Source organism: Aedes albopictus, chromosome 1, assembly GCF_035046485.1.
Source record: "Aedes albopictus strain Foshan chromosome 1, AalbF5, whole genome shotgun sequence".
NCBI classification, from domain to species: Eukaryota; Metazoa; Arthropoda; class Insecta; order Diptera; family Culicidae; genus Aedes; species Aedes albopictus.
In genome coordinates this window covers 158,208,287-158,233,227 of record NC_085136.1, presented here as the reverse complement: position 1 = coordinate 158,233,227, position 24,941 = coordinate 158,208,287, and the positions used below count along the sequence as shown (strand labels likewise).

At 39.3% G+C, this 24,941-nt stretch overlaps 1 protein-coding gene across 1 annotated transcript in view; it reads left to right on the top strand.

Moving 5' to 3' along the window:
* LOC109431361 (TWiK family of potassium channels protein 7) overlaps positions 1–12,185 on the top strand; it is a 76,202-nt gene extending 64,017 nt beyond the window's left edge. The window contains exons 2-7 of the mRNA XM_019707582.3: positions 2,002–2,163; positions 2,226–2,349; positions 2,924–3,091; positions 11,005–11,202; positions 11,259–11,374; positions 11,452–12,185. Of these exons, the coding sequence (XP_019563127.1) occupies positions 2,002–2,163; positions 2,226–2,349; positions 2,924–3,091; positions 11,005–11,202; positions 11,259–11,374; positions 11,452–11,721 (1,038 nt within the window). The 3' untranslated portion in view covers positions 11,722–12,185. The remainder of the gene's footprint in view (positions 1–2,001; positions 2,164–2,225; positions 2,350–2,923; positions 3,092–11,004; positions 11,203–11,258; positions 11,375–11,451) is intronic.
* Positions 12,186–24,941: the final 12,756 nt, after the last annotated feature.

Genomic DNA, 24,941 nt, shown 5'->3' with positions numbered 1-24,941 from the left:
TTGATAAGGCAAATTTTGGAACGCTTTCGAAAAACATTTCAAAGCATCCATATCCGCCCCTCCAAAGGCAAAGTTTGCATGCAACACTTCACTGTCTTTAGGAACAACGATTTGCAGTGGACAATAGATGGAATAAGGGGCCAGTTTTAGATATATTGCCATTTCTGCTTAGGGGGGGCGTATTATACCTGTTTACCCTACCGCGCGAGGGAAAAGTTTGATCACCCACAAAGATTATTTTTTCTGCATGTAAAATTGAGTAAAATCAGTTTCACAGGCCTGGAGTAGTTCATTGGTAAGTAAAGACCGGTCCAGAAAGTATGGACGCATAAAGAAAATACTTGCATTTCAAAACTATTGATGACAAGTTCTTTTTAAAAGCTACATCCTGTTGGTCAACCTATTTTCTCAGCATTTGTATAGCAGTTTTTGCTATTCCAACAGTTTGTTTCAAAATACATGAGCTTTCAGCACAACATCATCGAAAAAATGTGCACAAACGATGAACAGGTCTTGAAAGATCACTAAGGAAATGAGCAAAATATGGTGGGAGTAAGTGAGAAAACCGTGCAAGTAGCAATCAGAAAACACGGTGGGGATAACACGTTTAAGCATAGGCAAAAGTTGGGTAAAAATTAAAGGTCCTGCTAACCACCGTTTGGAAAAACAAATGATGAAGATATTTGAGCACAAGAAAAAACCTTCTAAGTCACACAGAGCGGGACATGACCAAAAAGTTACTATTTCGAATTCCGATGTACATCGTGGCAAAGAACGTTTGAATTTTCGATCCTATAGTAAGAAGAAACAGCCAAAACGAAATCCGAAACAAGAACCATCGATCAGGCCCAATCAACTGAAGACTAGGTGCGTCCATACTTTCTGGGGCAGTCTTTTCCGTTAACTTTTTAATTGAGTATAGTGTTCATAACAGTTGCCGTTTTTGCAGGAAAGGGACGGGATATGACATCCTTGGTGATGGAACGGTGGACGTACGCAGATGTTTAGCCGATGTTACGACAAAACCTGCAATTATTTCGAAAAATGAAAGCATAATAAAACACCAATTTTTTGATGATTAATTATTTTGAGTTAAACTCTTGGGTTCAATTGATATTTTTCTGGAAATTTGTAATAATTACAATTGCCATACAGCAATATTGTTCGTTATTCTATTGCTGGTTGAGCAGCAAACACTATCTTCCTTTGCTGATTGACCAGCACAACAGCTGTCATATTTTGGAAATTCTGCATTGCTGGATGATCAGCAAATTTTACTTTGCTGAAAGGATTACTGAAAAACCAGCACAAAAAAATCAGCAAAATTTTGCTGACTTTCAGCAATAAAAATTTGGTGTGTACGCTCTGCACTTCCAGTGGTGTCTTCGTCATCTTCTTCTTCCGCTTTACTCTAGTCCAGGGGGGCTCCACCCCCTGACTCACCCAACTAGTGGTTGCTGAGGACCAATCAGTGGTCGTAACCTCATGTTCCCTTCCATCCGGAACGAGCTGGCCTTTTTGGGTTTGGCTAAGCGGTTGGGCTGATACAGTTATGTGTTTCACATAAAAAGTATTATGGAGTAGGGAGATAAGGTCAACAAATTTCGATTATGCATTGCTTAATAAATGGATACCGCCACAGTTATATTTTTTCCGAAGGGCAAACATATGTTGAACTTATCTAAAAGTCTATTTGAACCTATCATATTTTGTTACACTTGCTACATAATTGGAGAAATACCGTACAAGCCAGCCTCTACTCTTCGCAAGTCATCACTGACGTTTATTTATTTTTCAGAAAGCTAATTACCAACCGTTTGTTTTGCATTCAAACATTGAATTGCGTCGTTCGTTCCAATTGCAGTATTTGACTTTTGTCCTATTGAATACTAATTAAACCACTAACAACGTGTCTGCTGTTGACGCGTCTTTCTTCCCTTTTATTCTGACTCCATTATTCTCTACTGTGTTAGTAACTCGTACGATATGCTTTATTCGCAGATATTCAGGGAACTAGAATTGCCGGCGGAAGTGGCGCGAACCAAAGGCCTACGGGAATCGTTGGTGGAACAACGTGAGCATTTTATTTATTCCATCGTGAACAATACCGATGTAAGAAATCTGGATACATTGTTCTCATTAGAATTAGAAAAGTACGAAAAGGTACGTGACTAACTTTTTAATTCAGAAACGTTGAACAAAAAATAACCTTACCATTATCGTAGGTTGTACAAGATGCCGCACAGGGAGGCATTTCCATAGACGTGGACAACAATTTCCCAGTGGCATCGGAGAAATGGAGCATCCTACAGGCCGTATTCTTCGCTTCAACGGTCCTAACAACTATCGGTAAATATGATGAATGACTAAAAATTATGGGCGAGTGACATATCAGGCCAAACATATCTAAAGGTCCAATCTGCAGAAGAGAGGCTCTCTTTGGTTTCCCTCTCTTTCGTTAATATCTCAGCTGTTTATTTGAATTATGATTCTCTCCTTGCATATAACGATGGTTAAAACAATCGTCTTTTGATTTGTACTGCAAAAGTAGTTGAAGAGTTTACCATTACATTGCAATAATTGAAAGAGAAAGTGAACGAAGAGAGCCTCTCAATTGCAGATAGGACCTATTGAAATGTTTGGCCTGATATATGTAAATTAATCGCTCAAAATCCTCATAAATTATGCTTACTTTGAAATATATCGCCTCGGATTGCTGTCAAGACAAGCTCAATTAATTATCTGCACTGAATCATAACCGTAGCTCATCATCGCTAGCATCTTAGTTGGAGGGGACAGAAAATAAAACAAGATTGAGCGTTCTATCTCGGTGCACTCCGCAAATTAAATTTATGTCGCTTTTCACAGTTTTTCGCTTCTTCAACTAGCCGTATAATTTAACATCAACACACTGTCTCCGCAGGTTATGGAAACATAGTACCGGTGACGCTATGGGGGCGAATATTCTGCATACTATTCGCACTGATCGGCATTCCCTTGACGCTGACGGTGATTGCTGACTGGGGGCGGCTCTTCGCGACGGCTGTTTCCGTCATTGGGAAACACTGGAAGACCATACTTCCCTTTGCAAGTAAGTATAGAAGTGGATGCTAATCTTGGTGTATAAGAATCGCTCGATTTAGGATTCCAACGGGTAATGTTAAAATAGAGACCCGTAGTGTAATTGACATTTACGTGGTAACTAAACAATTGATACGCATTTCCATCAATGTTCTCTAAAATGGAAACGCATGGTCGCTAGCAGTTTAACCCTTCCGTTACCAACCCCCCCTAACGAGAGTGCGAAAAAATACTCTTTTCGTTATAACTTTTTTGTTTTTCAATATTTTTCGACCAAATTTTGACACAATTAGCGGATATCCTTCTATTTTAAGGATTTGCTAAGGATTCTTGGAATGGCCACCTGGTTCCGGAGTTATTCCGGAATCAAAATGGGTCATTCGATTTGGCCATTTTGGAAAAAGTAAAATTTCGATAGGAGAGCCGTTCAATTTTCAGACCTAAGTGCACTAGAATGATAGAAAAAATTGTCTAGAAGTCCATCCCGGTCACTACGTGCCTTGGAACCCGTTTTACGGATGTTCCGAGGAACCGGTTCCGGGGTCAATTTTTGAATATGATTCAATCCCATCATGCGACACCTCAAACTTCATGATTTTTCAAGATGCATCATTCTGTGCTGTTTTGGCGTTGTCTGAAATACTGTTGGCCATCTTGGAACCGGTATTCGGATTTCCCGGGAATCGGTTCCGGTGGTTCCGGGGTCCAATTTTCGAAAATAAACAAACACCATCATGCGACATATCAAACTTCATGATTTTGAAAATTATGGCGCTTTATCATAATGGTTGGCCACTTAGGATACATTTGGCCATTATGGAATCGGTATTCGGATTTTCCGGAATCCAGTTCCCGGGCCAAGTTTTGAAAGTGGTTCAATACCGTCATGCGGCATCTCAAACATCGTGATTTTCAAAATACATCATTCTGGGCTTATATTGCGTTATCTGAAATACTGTTGGCCATTATAGAACCGGTATTCAGATTTCCCGGGAATCGGTTCCGGTGGTTCCGGGGTCAATTTTTCGAAGATAAACACCAGGAATTCCTACGGAAGTTCCTACAGGAATTCCTCTGAAAATTCTTCTAGGAATTCCTCCGGAAATTTCTCCAGGAATTCCTCCGGAAATTCCTCCAGGAATTCCACCAGGAATTCCTACGGAAATTCTTTCAGCAATTCCTACGGAAGTTCTTCCAGGAATTCCTACGGAAGTTCTTCCAAGAATTCCTACGGAAGTTCTTCCAGGAATTCCTACGGAAGTGCTTCCAGGAATTCCTACAGAAGTTCTTCCAGGTATTCCTGCGGAAATTCCTCCAGGGATGCCTCCGAAAATTCCTCCAGGGATTCCTCCGGAAATTCCTCCAGGAATTCCTCCGGAAATTCCTCCAGGAATTCCTCCGGAAATTCCTCCAGGAATTCCTCCGGAATTTTTGATGGAATTTCCGGAGGAATTCCTGGATAAATTTCCGGAGGAATTCCTGGAGGAATTTCCGGAGGAATTCCTGGAGGAATTTCCGGAGGAATTTCCGGAGGAATTCCTGGAGGAATTTCCGGAGGAATTCCTGGAGGAATTTCCGGAGGAATTCCTGGAGGAATTTCCGGAGGAATTCCTGGAGGAATTTCCGGAGGAATTCCTGGAGGAATTTCCGGAGGAATTCCTGGAGGAATTTCCGGAGGAATTCCTGGAGGAATTTCCGGAGGAATTCCTGGAGGAATTTCCGGAGGAATTCCTGGAGGAATTTCCGGAGGAATTCCTGGAGGAAATTCCGGAGGAATTCCTGGAGGAATTTCCGGAGGAATTCCTGGAGGAATTTGCGGAGGAATTCCTGGAGGAATTTCCGGAGGAATTCCTAGAGAAATTTCCGGAGGAATTCCTGGAGGATTTTCCGGAGGAATTCCTGGATGAATTTCCGGAGGAATTCCTAGAGAAATTTCCGGAGGAATTCCTGGAAGAACTTCCATAGGAATTCCTGGATGAACTTCCGTAGGAATTCCTGGAGGAACTTCCGTAGGAATTGCTGGAAGAATTTCCGTTGGAATTCCTGGAGGAATTTTCGGAGGAATTTCTGGAGGAATTTCCGGAGGAATTCCTGGAGGAATTTCCGGAGGAATTCCTGGAGGAATTTCCAAAGGAATTCCTAGAAGAATTTTCAGAGGAATTTCTGCAGGAATTTCCGTAGGAAATCCTGGTGTTTATCTTCGAAAAATTGACCCCGGAACCACCGGAACCGATTCCCTGGAAATCTAAATACCGGTTCTACAATGGCCAACAGTATTTCAGATAACGCAATATAAGCCCAGAATGATGTATTTTGAAAATCACGATGTTTGAGATGCCGCATGACGGTATTGAACCATTTTCAAAACTTGGCCCCGGAACAGGATTTCGGAAAATCCGAATACCGATTCCATAATGGCCAAATGTATCCTAAGTGGCCAACCATTATAATAAAGTGCCATAATTTTCAAAATCATGAAGTTTGATATGTCGCATGATGGTGTTTGTTTATTTTCGAAAATTGGGCCGCGGAACCACCGGAACCGATTCCCGGGAAATCCGAATACAGGTTCCAAAATGGCCAACAGTATTTCAGACAACGCCAAAACAGCACAAAATGATGCATCTTGAAAAATCATGAAGTTTGAGGTGTCGCATGATGGGATTGAATCATATTCAAAAATTGACCCCGGAACCGGTTCCTCGGAACATCCGTAAAACGGGTTCCAAGGCACGTAGTGACCGGGATGGACTTCTAGACATTTTTTTCTATCATTCTAGTGCACTTAGGTCTGAAAACTGAACGGCTCTCCTATCGAAAATTTACTTTTTCCAAAATGGCCAAATCGAATGACCCATTTTGATTCCGGAATAACTCCGGAACCAGGTGGCCATTCCAACAAACCTTAGCAAATCCTTAAAATAGAAGGATATCCGCTTATTGTGTCAAAATTTGGTCGAAAAATATTGAAAAACAAAAAAGTTATAACGAAAAGAGTATTTTTTCGCACTCTCGTTAGGGGGGGTTGGTAACGGAAGGGTTAAAAACGTAAAACATCTTAACCCTTTGGAGCCGGAGGGGTCATATATGACCCCAACATAGAAACGGCTGCATAAATTCACCCATTCGATAAAACAGAATACTGTCTTCGGCAAAGTTGTTGCAAATTGAGTCCTCTATTAGGGGAAAATGGGAATATTTGTATTTGGGACTTCATTGAAAACCTAGAACATCCTGAAAATCATGAAATTTGGAAAAACGAAATAATTTCTTATACGAGTTGTTCTAAAAGCTGAACTTGGATGTGGGTCACGTTTATATGTATTCATTTATCCTTCGTTAAAATCAAAAGGTTTTTTTATATTCTGGGATGTTCTAGGTGCTCCAAACTGTCCTATAGTGAAGTCCTTCAATTCTACAAGAATAATGTTAGTATTTTCGCTACAAATAATAGCATTGCATAACCTACTGGGTGCCGTGAAGCTCTTGACATCTACAATATCGTTCATAGACACTATGGGGATATTCCAGGTCAGCCAAACTACCTTGGAGTTCAGAACTTCAGGTCTACACTCGTAACAGTAGTCATATTTGTTATACTGAGTAACGTTGTATAATCAATCACAGTTACTGGAGCAACCTGAAATCTACTAGCTTATTAGAAACCTTTGGGACATTCAGGGTCGTCCAAACTGTTCTATAATGAAGTCTTTCAAATCTACAAGAAAAACTTTATGTGTTTTCGCCATAAATAGTAATATTGCATAATCTGCTGGGATCCGCGAAGCTCTTGCCCAGGTAACCACTAAGCATTTGAATAAGCCGTGTATCAGCCCGTATTACGCATTTAAACTGCTTGCTGCCCTACATAAGCAGTTCGAATGCATAGCTGCCTTGAGTTAGCATAAGCTGTGCTGCTCAAAAGCTTTCGGCTGTTAATTAGCATTTCAACTGCTTGAAGTGGTTTCACTTGGGAGCATACAGAATGCTTTTCAACTGCTCTTTAAATGCTAGGAGCAAAAAGGTTGGGAGATATGTTACGCATTTGGCAACACATTTTGTCTCTCTCTTACAGAGTCTATGCTTCTGTTAACAAATGTGTGCATCTTATTTATTTTTTCATTTTCCCCTACTCATCCAAACGCACCAAAGAAAACATTACTGCAGCTGGATTCGATTGGGAACTTGTCCATAAAAAAAATCACCAATTATTCATCATTTCGTCGGAAAATATGTGCCGAATAGGTGGATGCTTTGGTGGATCATAGGACTGTTTGAAAGAGGGAAGAAACAATCTTATTCCACAGATATTCAAAAGAAGGGATCGTAATGCTCTACCACAACGAAATATCTCAATGAAAACAAGTTTTGGATGTTGAATCTGAAGCTGTTATCGAATCATTCTTTATATTGGCGATTAAATCAACGCTTGCCACCGGGACAGCTTTAGCATCGTGGATCAGGAGCAACAGAATTAATCAATCTCCGGATCGTAAGTTCAAACCTATATCACTACAAAAATCAGCAAAAAAGTACCACCTAGCACCGGCTGGAATATGGAAGGACGACAAAGCGGGGAAGCAGGCTGAGAGAACGAGAAGCAGACGTCAATCTATTTTTGTTTTTTTTTTTGCTCGACGAGGCGTTACGCTTCTTTGACATTTAGTCACGACGTTCCTGAAGGGATAGCACTAAGACAGCCCGTTATTTTGCCAAAACCTGCTGTGAGGTAGCACTATAGGCGCATATACGGCCAATTAGCATTAAACGCCTTGTCGTAAAGGCTACTATAATGCTGAAGGAATGCTATTTTAAATGCTTACTGGTTACTTGGGTGAAATCTCAAATGTCATTTAAAAACACTACAGGGATATTCCAGGTCAGCCAAACTGCATTAAAGTTCAGGACTTCAGGTCTACACTCGTAACAGTAGCCATATCTGTTATACTGAGTAACGCTGCATAATCAACCATAGTTACTGGAGCATTCTGAAATCTACTAGCTTGTTAGAAACCTTTGGGAAATTCAGGGTCGTCCAAACTGTTATAAAATAAAGTTCTTTAAATCTACTAGAATAATTTTATGTATTTTCCGCAGTTACTGGAGCAATCTGAAATCTACTAGCTTATTATAATCCTTTGGGACATTCAGGGTCGTCCAAACTGTTCTATTAGAAAGTCTTTCAAATCTACAAGAAAAACTTTATGTATTTTCGTCATAAATAGTAATATTGCATAATCCGCTGGGATTCGCGAAGCTCTTGAAATCTCAAATGTAATTTAAAGACACTACATGGATAGTCTAGGTCAGCCAAACTACCTTGGAGTTCAGGACTTCAAGCCTACACTCGTAACAATAGCCATATCTGCTATACTGAGTAACGCTGCATAATTATGCACTAATAAGCGAGCGATAATCAACCACAGTTACTGGAACAATCTGAAGTCTACTAGCTTATTAGAAACCTTTGGGACATTCAGGGTCGCCCAAACTGTTATAAAATTAAGTTCTTGAAATCTACAAGAATAATTTTATGTATTTTCGTCACAAATAATAGCATTGCATCTCTCTCTCTCTCTTCTTGGCGTAACGTTCTCATTGGGACAAAGCCTGCTTCTCAGCTTAGTGTTCTATGAGCACTTCCACAGTTATTAACTGAGAGCTTCCTCTGCCAATGACCATTTTGCATGCGTATATCGTGTGGCAGGCACGAAGATACTCTATGCCCAAGGAAGTCAAGGAAATTTCCTTTACGAAAAGATCCTGGACCGACCGGGAATCGAACCCGTCACCCTCAGCATGGTCATGCTGAATACCCGTGCGTTTACCGCCTCGGCTATATGGGCCCTTAATAGCATTGCATAACCTACTGGAATCCCCGAAGCTCTTGACATCTACAATATCATTTATAGACACTTTATGTGTTTTCGCCATAAATAGTAATACAGTCAGGTCTTTTTTTACGCGGTTTTCATTTACGCGGCCGCGTAAATGAAAACTCCATACAAAAAAAAAATTATCGTCTTATTTTTGCATGATTTGTCGAGAAATGGTGAGACTTTTTTTACGCGGTTTTTTGAATTTTGAACTGAGTTTTTTTTACGCGGTACGTATCCCCCGCGTAAAAAAAAACCTGACTGTATTGCGTAATCTGCTGGGATCCGCAAAGCTCTTGAAATCTCAAATGTCATTTAAAGACACTACATGGATATTCCTAGATCAGCCTATTTCCCAAGTAACACACTTGTCATCGAAGAGTCACGGCGGCGCAGGTTTTTGTTGCGCAGAAGTCACTGTGACTTACTTCTAACAAATAAACACTTACTTGCTAGAAGTAAGTCACAGTGACTTTTGCGTAACAAAAACCTGCGCCGCCGTGACTCTTCGGTGACAAGTGTGTTACTTGGGTTCTTATACGGTAAAAATCTGGTCCGTTGGTGACCGGTCATCCACGAAGCCGGCTTGATAACTGCCCACGAACTCGTTCGTCATAGGCGTAACGTTCTCACACTCTACTTAGAGCCTCTCTTATAGGCATGATGAATTACTTCTTTCTTCCACTCATCCTATAACTGTTCCGTTTCCCAGATCCTGAGACACAGCCGGTGCAGATAAAAGACAAACTTATTTGGGACCATCTGTAATAGTATCCTCATTAGCTGCCGTATCGGACTTGAACTGTTAAATTATATGCTTAACTCCACTCAGTGGAGGATTTGGCTAATGCCAATCATCCGCCGAGCTGACGTTGTCATTTCGTCCCAGATGTTCGTCGAAGTCTCTCACGAAGCCGTGACGGAATTCGTTGAGCTTCTGGTAGAACTTCCGTGGCTGAGAACAGCACAATTCCATATCCTCGCACTCCGGTTCTTCCAGGTGGCGTTTCTTCTCCCGAAAGAAGCGGGTCTGCTACATCCGCTTCCATTTGTAACGTTCTGCCGAGTCACATGCTGCACCATGACCACCCGCACTACGTTCTTCTTATCATTCTTCTTCTTCATTTTTTTTTCTGCTCTCCGCGTCGAATCAATTTACGATGTTAACACTATAATAGGTCCTGAAGTCGATAATGTTGGAGAAGTTCCGATTTGGGATACCGTCTGCTGTTGATCTCTAGATGTAACGACAATAGAGGCTGTGTTGGAAGAAGGTGCTACGATGACCATGTTTTTAGAGGCGGTGAAATTGTTTTCGTTCGTCAGCTGGTGGGCGCTTAACTTTACAATCATCGGTCTGAACTCCTCCTCCTGGCCGCTTAGGTAGGTTCAGATCTACTATGATTTTGTTGACGTTGGCAGAGACGATGCTCGGGTTCGACCTGCGCAAAAAACGCATCCTTGTCATTTCCTGAGTGGGTTGTACACGTTGATTATGCTAAAGTTGAAGAATCGGTTCTTCAGTACATCAGTGAGTAGGCGGATGCTCCCAATTAAGTTGAGAGATCGGCGGTCCCACGTACCTACCGAGTTTCTCAATACATCGAACTGAATTGATTGGTATATGTATCTTGACCATCCCAGCCTTCTTTGGACCGTTCACAAATTATGTCGCGCTTTTAGGGGGAAGGGGGTTTTGCAGAACGTGACGAACCATACAAAAAATGGTGAGAAATCATACAAAATATCCGACTAAGGGGGAAGCGGGGTTTGAAATATGCCGATTCTTGCGTGACATAATTTGTGTATCAAAGGGGTGATACACAAATTATGTCGAAAAATTCGATTTTAGTGAACATATAGCAATCCAGTCAGTACACTCTATGGTTTATAAACCATAACAAAAATACAAACATTATGAAGCTACTTCATGATAGTCATCGTATTGCTAAAGAAATTATAAGTAAATTTCACATTCCAAAAGTTATAGTCTATTTTTTTATTTCTAAAATTCTTGACTAACACCAATCATACCTTTCGCTTCTAGGATTTTGTCCCGAAGATGAGCGAAGAATGAGCGACAAGAAATGGCTTTACGCTGTTGGCGCTGTTTGCTTTCTAGGAGTTTACCTTGCAGCTGGAACTGGCCTACTGTTGCTGTGGGAAGAAGACTGGAACTTCTTCGATGGATACTATTTCTGCTTTATCACCATGACTACTATTGGATTTGGTGATCTGGTTCCAAGTAGGTTTATTCAACGTAAAGTCTTTTAAAAGCTTCTATGACCCTATGAATTACAGGTAAACCGAACTACATGCTGCTTTGTACCTTGTATATTTTGGTTGGATTGGCTCTGACTTCAACAATCATAGAACTCGTGCGACGCCAGTATGCACAAAGTTGGCAAAAACTACAGGTATGAACTGGGTAGCAGCGTATCAATTTCAATGCCGCAGATTACCGAGTAATTGAAAATGTTCCATTCTAATCTAGGCTTTATCGGGCCCTCTCGCCGACACGCTGCGCCGGCTGGGCGAGTCGGCTGGAACTGGAATCGACGTCACAGCCTTACATAACGATCTGAGACGCGTTCTCACCGTGGTCTCCATGCCGCGACGTCACGGCAGCAAAAAGAACGATCCTAGTGAAATGGCCGCCCTGGAAGCAATTACCAACGCAATACTGCAAGACATCAAGGAAAAGCAGGAAAGCAAGGAACCACCGAAAGTTGTTCAGATTGTCATCTACGAATCGTCCGTTTAGAGAGCGATATCACCGAAGCGACACGTGATTGAAATTTTTACGACGATGACACCTTCGACGCACCTGAATGAAGGAAGATGCTGCCGTTTATATCGGTGAAACCAGTTTTGGCGCGTCATCATAGAACATTCTCAGAGTAGAACGTCCATAAATAGTAGGAATAATTGTGCACACAGAATCGTAAATTTTGAACTGGAGGACGAAACTTTATGTGCATTCTGTTAATTAGTATAACGTATTGTTAGTCAAGCAATTATCATTATTATAATGAGATAACTTTTACAATATCCTAATATTACATAACGACCATTAAACTGCTTATGACGTATTGTATCGTCCAGGTAGTGTTAAAATCGCATAAAGTTAAATTAATCTGAGGCCTTTATTTAAATATCAGAAGGCTTTTATAAAACGGTCATATGTGGACATTTCTATGCGCATTAAAATTTGACAGTCAATGTTTAGCAAGCATTTTTCGTTATCCGAAAATTTCACAATTCTAGCTTGTGTAACTAAAAAAGTGGCGTGTAATGGAACGAAAAAAAATCTGCTAATACAACAGCGTTTAAGATTGTACTGTGCAAGAATGGTAACAATATTGTTTATTCAAGCCCAGAGAAAAACTAGTTTGTAGGTAGCCGGTTTATAGTAGAATATAGTGCTGCTTTTGGTTTCTTCTGAAGTTATATCGACAGAGTCCTACGTACAAGGCACAGGTTTAGTGGATGAGTGAGTGGTCGTAAATTCTTCAGTAAACCTGGATTGATGAATGAGGGGGAAACTTGCTCATATTACTTAATATTTGTCTGATGACAAAAGCCTACCAGAATATGGCAGAGGGCTAGACAGAGAAAGATCTGAGACTTCCGAATACTTATCAATCATAATTTAGTTTAGTGTCTAGGTTTTTGGTAGTTGGGGCGTAAACCATATGCTCAAAAGAAATTAAACCTAATGATCATAAGAGAGCAGTTAAAATAATAATGAATGCTGCACAGTAAAAGTATTAATTTGGACGTTGATTTTGTAGTCTCTGTATTGTTGTACTTCTGCGTATTTTGTATTCTGTGTATTGCGAGACGTGGTGCGTATCATTAGCACACATAAGCTAAAATTATAATCAACCGATATCTGCGGCTTACAATTCGGGCATGGTGGTCTGAATCTTGAAAACTGAGCTTCATTGGAGATGTCATCAGAAACCGATATCAAGAGAAATTCGGGCACTTTATTAGAATTGAGTAAGCGCTAGGTTGGAATCAAATATTATAGAGTTCTTTAAAATCTTTGTTGGAATCCAGCAGCTGTTTGTGGCGACGAAGTCTCAACAAGGAAATAAAGCATATCGAACTAGGCTCAGGTCAGAGTTAAAGCGAGCAATGGAACAATTTCTCGTTGGCCTTCAGGATTCATGAATGAGTGAGTGAATGGTAATATTTATTCATGGCGTAACGTCACTGTGCATCTTTAAAAAAAAATAATGGTGGTTCTCGTCCAAACTTAAATCTGCAATAAAACTTTTTAGTTTTACTTTTAATTTTAATAATTGACCACACGGATTGGTATTACCGAAAATTTGCATTTTGAGTGAGTCGTTTTTTATTCGATTTTTTTTTTCGAAGATGTGAGCTTCGGAGCATTTGAAGAGTAAGTAATGACGCATATTTGTTCTGAACATTGCATGTTGCTAGACCTTGTCATTCAAATGTTATGGGTAATTTTGACATAAAAACAACGATGTCTTGAAATGCTTATATCTCATACGATAAAAAAGTTCTTTAAACGGCATTTGGAAAGTGACATAAAAAGCCAATTTTGGAGCAAAAATAACGTGAAGAAAGTGAAAGCCAATTCTCCGTTTCTGCAATGAAATGAACTAAAAAGCGTGGATATTATGATTCCTTGCTTGGTTTGATGATATTTGAGCAATACTTTGGGTAACCCTGTTGTTGTTTTCTCCATTTCTTGCAACGTAAACAACACAGTTACCCAAATTAGGCAAGGAATCATAATACTCACACTTTTTGAACCATTTCATTGCAGAAAGCGAAAATCGACCTTCTAACCATACAAAAATTCAGCTCATCTAGTACTTCACCGATCGTGTCCTATTCATGTGTCGTGTCCTTTAACGATCAACATTTTTCAAAAAAAAAATGACATATCAGTGTTGTGTTTTTTTTTTCATACATACATATTTTGCATGAAAAAAACGATTTTTTTTGAAAAAAACGTCCTCGTTTGAAAACTATAAGACACATTCTACCGTGACGTTACAACGTTTTGAAGCATTCGTAGTCAGATTTTCTTCTATAACTCATGAAAACGAGCGTAAACCTCAAAATATTTTTTCATATTCGGATTCCTTGTAAAATTTCTGATATATTTGACCTATTGAACATTTAGTTTTCATTAGAAAAACGTGTTCAAAATGCGTATTTGTAGCGTGACGTTACAACGCGCTAGAATCCGACCCACTCTAACGCGCTATCAACATCTTAAAAAATCTGCTCGGAGTTTTATGATATTCTGAATTTTTTTTCCACCATTGAAATTTATTGGTTTGTTCTTCAATTCAATGTAATAAAACATTTAAATTTCGGATTTGTTTTTGAATAATCGACTTTTACATTTCGTGACGTTACAACGCCCGTTCAGTTTCAAACAGGGTTCTGCTCGCGTTGTAACGTCACGAAAATGCACATCATGTTAGAATCAGAATAATCAGCCAAATTTACCCGAATTTGTGAATATATCATTGCATTATCTTCACTGCTTCAAGGGGAACTTTATTCTATGGAAAATCCGTTTTGTGATAAATGGCTCGGAGGGCCAAGTTATTGCTATCAATAGTATGAATACTCTTCATGACGGTTAATGACAACGGCACCCATCTTTGGTTTAGTATCACCCATATTCTTCTGGTTTTGTTCCAAAGACTAGTGCGCTGAGATCCATTATATTGCACCGCCAGATATTTAAATTTTTCAGCATATAACTCATCACGCCTTCGAGATAAGGCGCATTCTACCGTGACGTTACAACGTTTCTACGCATTCGTAGTCAGATTTTTCACTATAATTCATAAAAACGACTGTAAACCTCAAAATATTTTATCATATTCAGATTCCTTGTAAAATTTTCCGATTTGTTTGACCTGTTTAACATTTAGTTTTCATTAGAAAAACTTGTTTAAAATGCGTATTTGTAGCGTGACGTTACAACGCGCTAGAATTCGCCCCCTCTATCGCGCAACCAACACCTTGAAAAATTTGCTCGGATTTTTATTTTAAACTGAAAATTTCTCCCACCATTGAAATGTATTGGTTTGTTCTTCAATGCAGTGAAATAAAACATATACATTTCGGATTCGTTTTTGGATAATCGAGTTTTACATTTCGTGACGTTACAACGCCCGTTCAGTTTTAAACAGGGTTCTACTCGCGTTGTAACGTCACAAAAATGCACATCATTTTTGAATCAGAATAATCAGTCAAACTTGCCCGAATCTGTGAATATATTATTGGATTATTTTTACTGCTCCAAGAGCAACTTTATTGTATTCAAAATCCGTTTTGTGATAAATGGCTCGGAGGACCAAGTTATTGCTATAAGCAGTATGAAAACTCCTTCAAGAAGGTTAATTGTACCCATCTTCGGCCTAGTACCACCCATATTCATCTAATATTCATCTAATATTGTCCCAAAGACTAAACCGTTGATATTAATTACTTCGCACCGCCAGATATTTAGATTTTGCAGCATAAAACTAATCACGCCATCGAATTAAACATTTTTTCAATAACTTATGCAATGTCATTGATTCAATTAAAAACGCTTTAAGATGTGCGAGCAGTTATTGAACCAAAGACATACCTGAGGATCTGCATACCACTTAGGGCATCAATCTCTGTAATTCCAGTGACAAATAGACCTAATTCTGACAAAAAAATCCATCCTATATATGTCAGAGCCATAATTACTTAGAGAGTTAGTGTCTTTGGCAAAGTTGTTTGATAAGTCAAAAACTTACAGCTGATTTACTATTGGATGTGAGATTCAGACACACTGGGCGACGCTTATTAAAAGTTTACAATAGTTTAGAATTTCTTAAAAAGTTTTCAACAAATTTTGATTAGTTGAGAAACTATTTTTTGGCAAAATCTTTGTACACTTTATAAGAAGTTACAACATGTTGAATATTTTTTGAATAAATATAAATTGCATTATTTTTCAAAATTTCAACTACTACTAGTCAGTTAGAAACTTGAACCAAACGGCTTTTAAACTGAAAATTCTTGACAAGATAAACAACTTTTCCAAAGACATCAACATTCTAAAAGTCTAAAGTCTAAGTAATTAGAGTCCCGAGATATATGAGTTTCAATTTCGTCTGTTTGTCGGTGATTTTTGTTATATCAAAAATAGATGTAACACTGACGTAATATCCATCCCATAGATTTCAAGATCCTAACTATTTAGACAGTTGGTGTCCTCGACAAAATTGTTTGGCTGGTCAAGAACTTTCAATTGATGGGCCGTATGATTTCAAATCCTTCCACCAGGAGGCGCTAGAGGGCATACACATTTTTAGTTTTACTTATCTCAGGATCGTGATTAATTGAAAAGATGGTTGCTTCATTAAAGTTGTTTGGTAGATCACTAGACTTTCAGTTTAATAGCCGTATGGTATTAATTTCTGCCACACAGTGGTGGTACTTGCAAATTTTCAGAAGCATGCCAATTTTATTAATTACCCAAAACACATTCAACAAGCCGTAACTTTTTATAAAATATATCCAAAATTCTCAAGTTTTGACTGATAGTTCCTCAACTTGTTATCTGTAATTTCTACAATTTTGGACTTGATTGGTTAGCTCTACACAAAGATGGAGCGCTTTAAGCAGAATCATATTTTTGACTGTTGTTCTATTAACTCTTATATCTAAGGAATAAGTGAATCAAATCAAATTAAATTTTGAAAGTTAAGAATTATATATTGATCTTTGATTACAGTTTGAATTGAAATACAATATGTCCAAAGTGAAAAAAGTTCCAGCTTGTAGAATACTTTTCAAGAAATTCAAATACCTTGCCTGCTTTTGCAAAATGGAAACTAACGTCTTCTAGTGGCAATATCTCGCATCTATTGGTAAATCGACTGCAAGTCCTTTACTTACCAAGCAACTTTGCCGAAGAAATCGTATTTCTATGCCATTCCTGAGATGTATGAAATTTAAAATTTGTAAGTTCTCTAGCGCCGCCTGTTGGTGGAACTTTAAATCAAACTATTCATCACCTTTGTAATTTCGTCAGTGTTTCATCTGTTGGCCACTCATATCACAGAAATTTTCGGTTTGAGTGGTCTCTCTCTTCTCTTCTCTTCTTGGCGTAACGTCCTCACTGGGACAAAGCCTGCTTCTCAGCTTAGTGTTCAATGAGCACTTCCACAGTTTTTAACTGAGAGCTTCCTCTGCCAATGGTATTATATCGCAATACAATTACATCGTAGATTTTGGCCAAACACCATCTCCCCCATCCTTCAAAAGTCTACGTAGTTTATTAACCGGCAATGGTACACAATTTATAAACGATATCTCAAAAAAGAGCTCATACACAACGAGAATGAAACTGTTTTGAATATAGAACTACGTTTGTCCGATTCAGAAGCCGTCCAAGCCAGAAAGATTTGGTCTTTGTCACAGAACTTTTTTTTCGTGACGTTACAACGCAAACTTCAACCAGGTGAAACTCAGGCTTCCTTGAACCGATTTTCTTTTTTTTAGTCTCATTTGAAAGATCTTTTCGAGTACAAAGAGCATACAAAATTTCATATTTGTAAAGTTTTCCGTATTTGAATAAAATTTAAAAATGTTGATTTTTCGTGACGTTACAACGCAATAAAAACCCATACTATGATCAGCCATATTTCAGAGTTGTGAAGTTTTCCGATTAAAAATCGTTTTATGCTAAAAAATCTACATACATTTATCTACAAATGATGGAAGACTTTTGAAAAATCAGTGTGTTGGTGTTTAAAATACGATAGTTTGGATGAAAAGTGTGCCTAAAAGACTTAAAATCACAATTTTAATGTTAATCTTAATCGTCGTTCAATTTATATTTATTTTCACACTAATATCATGTCGAATACATTTTTGGATGACAGAAGTAATGTAAAATGTGATAAAAATGTCAAATATGTCATAACTCAACTTTGAAAAATTGGTATTGATGATACGGGGCCCGTAGAATGTGTCATAAACATTTTTTAATATTCTGATAGTTCAAGGCCACCACAAGGTCCTCTAGTAACTGTTTTCTTTTGGATTTCAACTTTCAGTTAAGCCGTTAGACTGTAATCATATTGACGGCAAACCTCTTTAAAGAAAACACGTTTGACAGAAAATGTTATAACTTTGGTAATTAGTACTATTTTTCCATGTTCTCAAGATAATATTACACATTAAATATTGTAGCATGTACAGGGAGTGGCCAAAATATTTGGGATAGACATCTTATTTTTCTCTCACAAAAAAAAGTTCAACATGCTGTAACTTTTTATAGAGTTCGTCAAAATTTATCAAATTTTGACTGTTTATCAACCTATTATATGTGTATGATTGGTACACATTTGAGCTCGATTGGTTCATCTTTCTCGAAGCTATAACCGTTCTGGTAAAACACTATTACCCGGTACCCCTTTGATTTACACGCGTGTCGCTGTCCGATCACTTTTGCAATTTTTTCAACGCCTTGCCACGCCCAGACCTGTGAACGAAAACATTTTATACTTTGTATACACAAAATTCAGCATATTTGAAGTTCCGTGTCAAAAATTGAGCTCAATCCATCAAAGCAAACCATAGTTACAGCATCCCAAACATGGCCATTTTGTATGAAAATCGGCGTTTGTCCGATCAATTATGCACCACAGTGTAAGACATCGTTGTTTAAGGGCATTTTTTTTTGTTTTATTCCTAACCACTTAAGGCTCAAGCATCCGTCATCATTTTTTGGAAATAGAAAAGCAGTTTTTTGTTTGTGCATCAAAACAATGGCCGTGAAAGTTTATTCACTGTAGGAGGAATTGAGAGTGGAATACAGTGAATACACTTTCACGGTTATTGTTTGATGCACAAACAAAAAACTGCTTTTCTATTTTCGAAAAATGATGACGGATGCTTGAGCCCTAACCTAATTTACAGCTTTTTTGTCCACTACCCAAGCAACCAAAAGTTCGGAATACGAATAGCATTCTATACAGCCCACTTTTTAAGTAATTATCCGAACTTGAGTTCACAAAAAGTACACTTGTGCCGCTGTACGGAATGCTATTCAGCTCAAAAAGAAGCTTCGATGAAATTTAAAAAATGAAATTTGCCCTCAAAAGTGATTTATTATTAAGGGATATTAGTACCTGTGTCACGAGTTCAAGAAATAACAGGACGATGCGTTTCAATATCCAGCGCTTGTCAGCCGAAGGGGTTGCTGCACAGTACCATCAGAAGCTAGACGAGAGGATAGGAGAGACCAACGGATCTGGAGATGTCAACAGCTTATGGGGAATTATCCACGAAACTGTGACAACAACAGCGCAAGACGTGATTGGTACCGCTCAGCGACGCCAACGTAATGGTTGGTTTGACGAGGACTGCCAACGAGTGACGAACGAAAAGAATGCCGCCAGAAGTCGAATGCTAGTGACCAGTACCCGGCAGAACAGAGAGCGGTACAGGGTTGCAAGAGCAGAAGAGGAACGAATCCACCGCAGGAAAAAACGGCAACACGAAGAGAATGTTATTGCTGAAGCGCAGGAAAGTATGGACAGGAACGATATGCGGAGGTTTTATGCAACTGTCAATGGCACGCGGCACAAGACTGCGCCTGTGTCCGCCATGTGCAATGACCGGGAAGGAAATTTGCTGACAGACAAAACAATGGTGGCAGCCAGGTGGAAGGAGCACTTCGAAGATTTGTTGAATGGTAGCAGCGAAGGAGCACATTAACATAATGGATGACAGTCAAGCAGTGGAACCACCAACACTGGATGAGGTTAAAAAGGCCCTTAAGGAGCTGAAAAACAGCAAGGCTGCTGGGAAGCACGGAATCCCGGTCGAACTTCTTAAGCACGGAAGCGAGCATAGCTACATCAATCAATCCAATCAATCCAATCGTGTCCTGTTCAATAGACTGTGACCTCTTGAGGAGTCCTTCGTCGGCGAATACCAGGCTGGTTTTCGTGAGGGCCGATCAACGACGGATCAAATGTTTAACCTGCGGATGATCCTAGATAAATTTCGGAAATATAACTTGCAGACTCACCATCTGTTCATTGATTTTAAAGCAGCGTACGATTCAGAGAAAAGAAATGAGCTTTGGCAGATAATGTCAGAACATGGTTTTCCGGCGAAACTAATTAGGCTGATACACGCAACGCTGGATGGATTAAAATCAAGTATTCGGATCGCGGACGAAGTGTCTACGTCGTTTGTGACCTTGGATGGATTGAAGCAGGGGGATGCTCTTTCAAATTTATTGTTCAACATTGCACTCGAAGGAGCGATTAGGAGGTCAGGCGTCAGGAATGGCTCTATCATCACACGGTCGCTCACGCTCCTCGGTTTTGCGGACGATATTGATCTCATCGGCATCGATCTTAGGGCAGTGGAGGAAGCTTATGCTCCTCTGAAGATAGAGACAGCGAGGATAGGCTTGACGATTAACTCTACCAAGACGGAGTACATGATAGCGGGTAGAGACAGAAGCAGGCCTAGTGGTGTTAGTGTTGAGGTAGTGATTGATGGGGAAGTGTTTGAAGTTGTTGAAGAATTTGTTTATCTTGGAACACTTGTGACATGTGACAATGACGTTTCCCGTGAAGTGAAAAGGCGTATTGCAGCTGCGAATAGGGCTTTTTACGGATTGCGTAGCCAGCTTAGGTCCCGTAACTTGCAAACGCAAACAAAATTCGCTCTTTATAAGACGCTGATTCTTCCGGTTGCCCTCTACGGTCACGAAGCGTGGGTGTTAAAGGAGGTAGACCGAAAAGCTTTTGGAGTTTTTGAGCGCAAAGTGCTGCGGACAATTTTCGGTGGGAAACAAGAAAATGGAGGCAAAAGGTTATTGCAACCATAACAAATTGCAAATGCTCCATAGAAAATCAAAAAGCGCTCCATCAAGAATGAACATATGTTCCATGAAAATGTGCAATGTTACCCATACCTAATTGAAAACGTTCCATACTTTATAAAAAATGTACCGGTAAAACATAATATTTTCTCATTAAAAGTGAAATTTTGCACCAATAAATAATACTGAAATGCTCCATAATAAAATACAAATGCTCCATAGAAAAATGCAAACGCTCCATAAAAAAATAAAATTGTACCCATAGAAAATTGAATATTGCTCCATAGAAAAATTAAATTGCACCATAAAAAGTTGAAATTGCACCATAGAAAATAGACAAATGCTCCATAAGTATTAGCAAACGGCACCACATAAAATAAAATTTGATCAATAAAAAATTGAAAATTCTCCATAACTTTAAACATTTGCACCACTAAAGTAGTGCAATGTAAAGGAATTCAGCTTAATTAAGAGAATATGCTATCTATGGAGGGTTTTCAATTTTTCATGGAGCAATTCATATTTTCTATGGTGCAGTTTGATAATGCTTATGGAGAATTCATCTATTTTCTATGGTGCAATTTCAATTTTTTAAGGTGCAATTTAATTTTTCTATGAAGCAATATTCAATTTTCTATGGGTACTATGTATTTTAATTTTTTATGGAGCATTTGCATTTTTCCATGGAGCATTTGTATTTTATTATGGAGCATTTCAGTATTATTTATTGGTGCAAAATTTCACTTTTTGAGAAAATTTTATGTTTTACCGGTACATTTTTTATAAAGTATGGAACATTTTCAATTGTTTATGGGTAACATTGCACATTTTCACGGAACATATGTTCACAGACAAACAGACGTCTCACTCTATTCAACTCCCATCGTTTCCCTTTTTAACGGATTATTCAAATATTCCGTAGTTCGCAAATCCCTCGCTCATGGCACTCGCATCGCTTTTGCTCCTGTTTGACGTTTGCTCACTACCGCCATCTACTCAGTGGGTTTGCGTACTACAGCATAATTAGCATTGAGCGATTATGTTTGCGTGACGATTATTTTTATCGCATTTTGTTCCAAGTGATACGTCTGTTTGTCTGTGATATGTTCATTCCTTATGGAGCGCTTTTTGATTTTCTATGGAGCGTTTCTATTTGTTTATGGGTGCAATAAATAAGCTGCCGAAAATGGAGTGTGGCGCAGACGCATGAATCACGAGTTGTATCAAGTGTACGAAGATGCGAATATTGTGAAACGTATAAAATACGGCAGACTTCAGTAGGATGGACACGTAGTGCGAATGTCGGAAGAAAGAATAGCGAAAACAATATTCAGCAGAGAACCCGGTAGAGGTAGGCGACTTCGTGGGCGGCCGCGAACTCGCTGGCTGCACGCGGTTGATGAATATCTACGATCCCTACACGTTCGGGGAAACTGGAGGAACATCGCCCAAGACCGACGAAGATGGTGCTCTACTATACGCTCGGCATTGGAGTAAAGTTACTTTGTAGCCAACAAGGTATCAAAGTAGGTAGTACCTGTGGAAACCTAATTGATCAATTTCTTGAGTTACACTTTTATGTATTTTACTTGACATGAAACTTGAACTCGGGTTTTCCTCGTTGAAAGCCAGCGCCTTACCAATGCTCCATGTATGCGTTGTTGAGCACTGAGGGATTTTAGTCAAAGTGACCCCGAATTAACGACAAAGTTTAAAAGAAGTTTACGTGGAACTTCTTGTGAACTTGCACAGTTTGACATTTTCAGTTTGTTTTGGTCGGCAACTGGTAAAAGTGCAAAGCAATAAATTAGTGCCAAGTTCGGTCGTTGGCACCAGTTTATCAGTTTTTAATGATCGTGATTGCGTTGATTATCCTCGCGCGGACACTGGATGTGAGAGAGAGCGTTAAGAAGAAAAGCTGGAAGGGTTTATTAGCAGCCAAGAAAATAAACTCCTGAGGAATTGTTGTCCCCTACGGGAGCCGAGACGGGAGCAGTCTTTTAGCTACATATTACGGATTCCTTTCGTTATTTGCTGGTACGTACTGATGAAATATAATAGTGAAACAAAGTGTACTTGCGAAATACAGGCAAAATATGGCCAACGAGCTCGATCCCGAGTGATTTAATTGAACGAGAACTTCTCCCGAGCTCCGCTGTCTCCGAAGATCAAGTGAAGTTCACATTTGGTACGGTTAATATTTATACGAACTTTAAGTAGTGAGTTCAAAACAAGTTCGAAACAAGTTCGGAACGGAACATTTCAAATTGGTATTATATATCTAATAGAACCAAATTTGAACTTTAGAGGCACTCATAAATTCAACATGAGTTCGCTTAAAATTTGATTGAACTCTGCTCTAAAGTTCAAAGTAAGTTCTTTCTGAACCTCTTTTCGACTTTAATGTCGTTTTAAAGAGAAATCAAAAGCATGTACATGTACTTTCAAGTTCATAAACAATACATGTGTAACTTTTTGGAGAATCAAGTTCGACGAAGCCAGAATAGAACTAAATTTGAACTTCTGAGTTCGCTCTTCAAATGAAATCCGATCTTTGGTTGCTTGGGTAGGGCACTACGTGAGCGATTCTAATTGGCAGCTGCACAATTGTCCTTTGTGCAGCGCCTAAAAGTAATCTATTCTAATTCTACTATATCGAACTGGTATTGGTGCTGCTTTTATTTTTCTACCCTGTCAACGATAGAATGATGAGCACGATGATGTTGTTTGTGAGGCAGTTGTTCCTTTTCCAGTCCAATTGGGGGTCGTCCATTATGAGTTACGGTACACCGATATCCAAATTTCCTGGTCCATTAGGGTCAGTATCAGTTGCTCTCGGGAGAAAAAGCAACTGACATAAAATTGCACGTGCAGGGGCTGGGATCGAACCCATGACCATCCGCTTATTAAGCGAACGTTTGGCCACTGCACCACGAGCCCCGAAGTCAAAATTGCCTATAAAATTTGAATGATAAGACCTAGCAACATGTCTGCAGTCCCCTCCTGCGCGTTTTTCATCACGGTCAATACTGCACATGACAATTGAAGGGATGAATCTGTTACGCTTATTCCTCATGGAACGACATTCAACTCAAATTTTACAAATTCCCTTCAAATCTTAAAAAATCGAAGTCACTCTATGCATTGGTAAATTTAGAAAAAAAAAATCATACACATCAAAACTAATCCTAACACCGAGAGACCACATCTAGGTTGGTTCTGCATTATGTACTGCTGCGCTGGGCTACCATGCGTTTCATCAGATGGATAATTTTGCCCCCACTTGCTGGCAGTTTGTGGAAAAGGTAGAAAAGCCAGTTTTCCATCTGGGGCAAACAAATTAACCGGGGCTATGACCACGTTTAACTTCTTCTGCTGTCAGTCCGGTCGTTGCCATTGACTGTCTCGATTGGTTATATGCAATACCCAAGGCTAACGCTCCGCTCATGTAAGCCATTTCCAGAAGCTTAAGTTCGTGCCTTTAAAGTGGCAGATCTGCGAGTCCGTCCGGCTATGTACCTAGTGGAGTTTGTCGTATATGTTCTTGGTGTACATGAGCTGCACTCGTGGTGAAAGAAATTTGTCCAGCTACAAGTTCGATTTGCGAGCGTCATGCGAGCGACACCAGGTCGTGCACGGTTCAGTCAATTATTTGAATAATTAGATTGAATAATATCCTTTCGGAAAGTTTACCATTTACGTCCGAATGTGCGGATCGTGTTTTTGCAACATTTCATCGTTTGACGTGAGGAATTAATTGAAGTAACCTCTATGACACTGACTCTGCAAAGGAGTAAATAGTGGTAAGCGTGATCAGGTGAAAGGGAGGGTCGTAGAATTAATCACTCGTTGCAAAGTAGCATGGTTGGTACGGTTGGGACCTAGTGTTGAAGATATGAAACCTTTGCGGTCAGAGAAACGAATTTGGATTTTTTCACATACTTCTGCTTGTGCCCATCGAAATCATTTATTTTTTCCAAAATTTGAAATCTCAAATAGATAACTTACTTACTACTTTCAACCCCGAGCACACACGGAGGGCCGAAATTGGATAAGTTACTGTAAATAATATTATCGCAACATTTAAG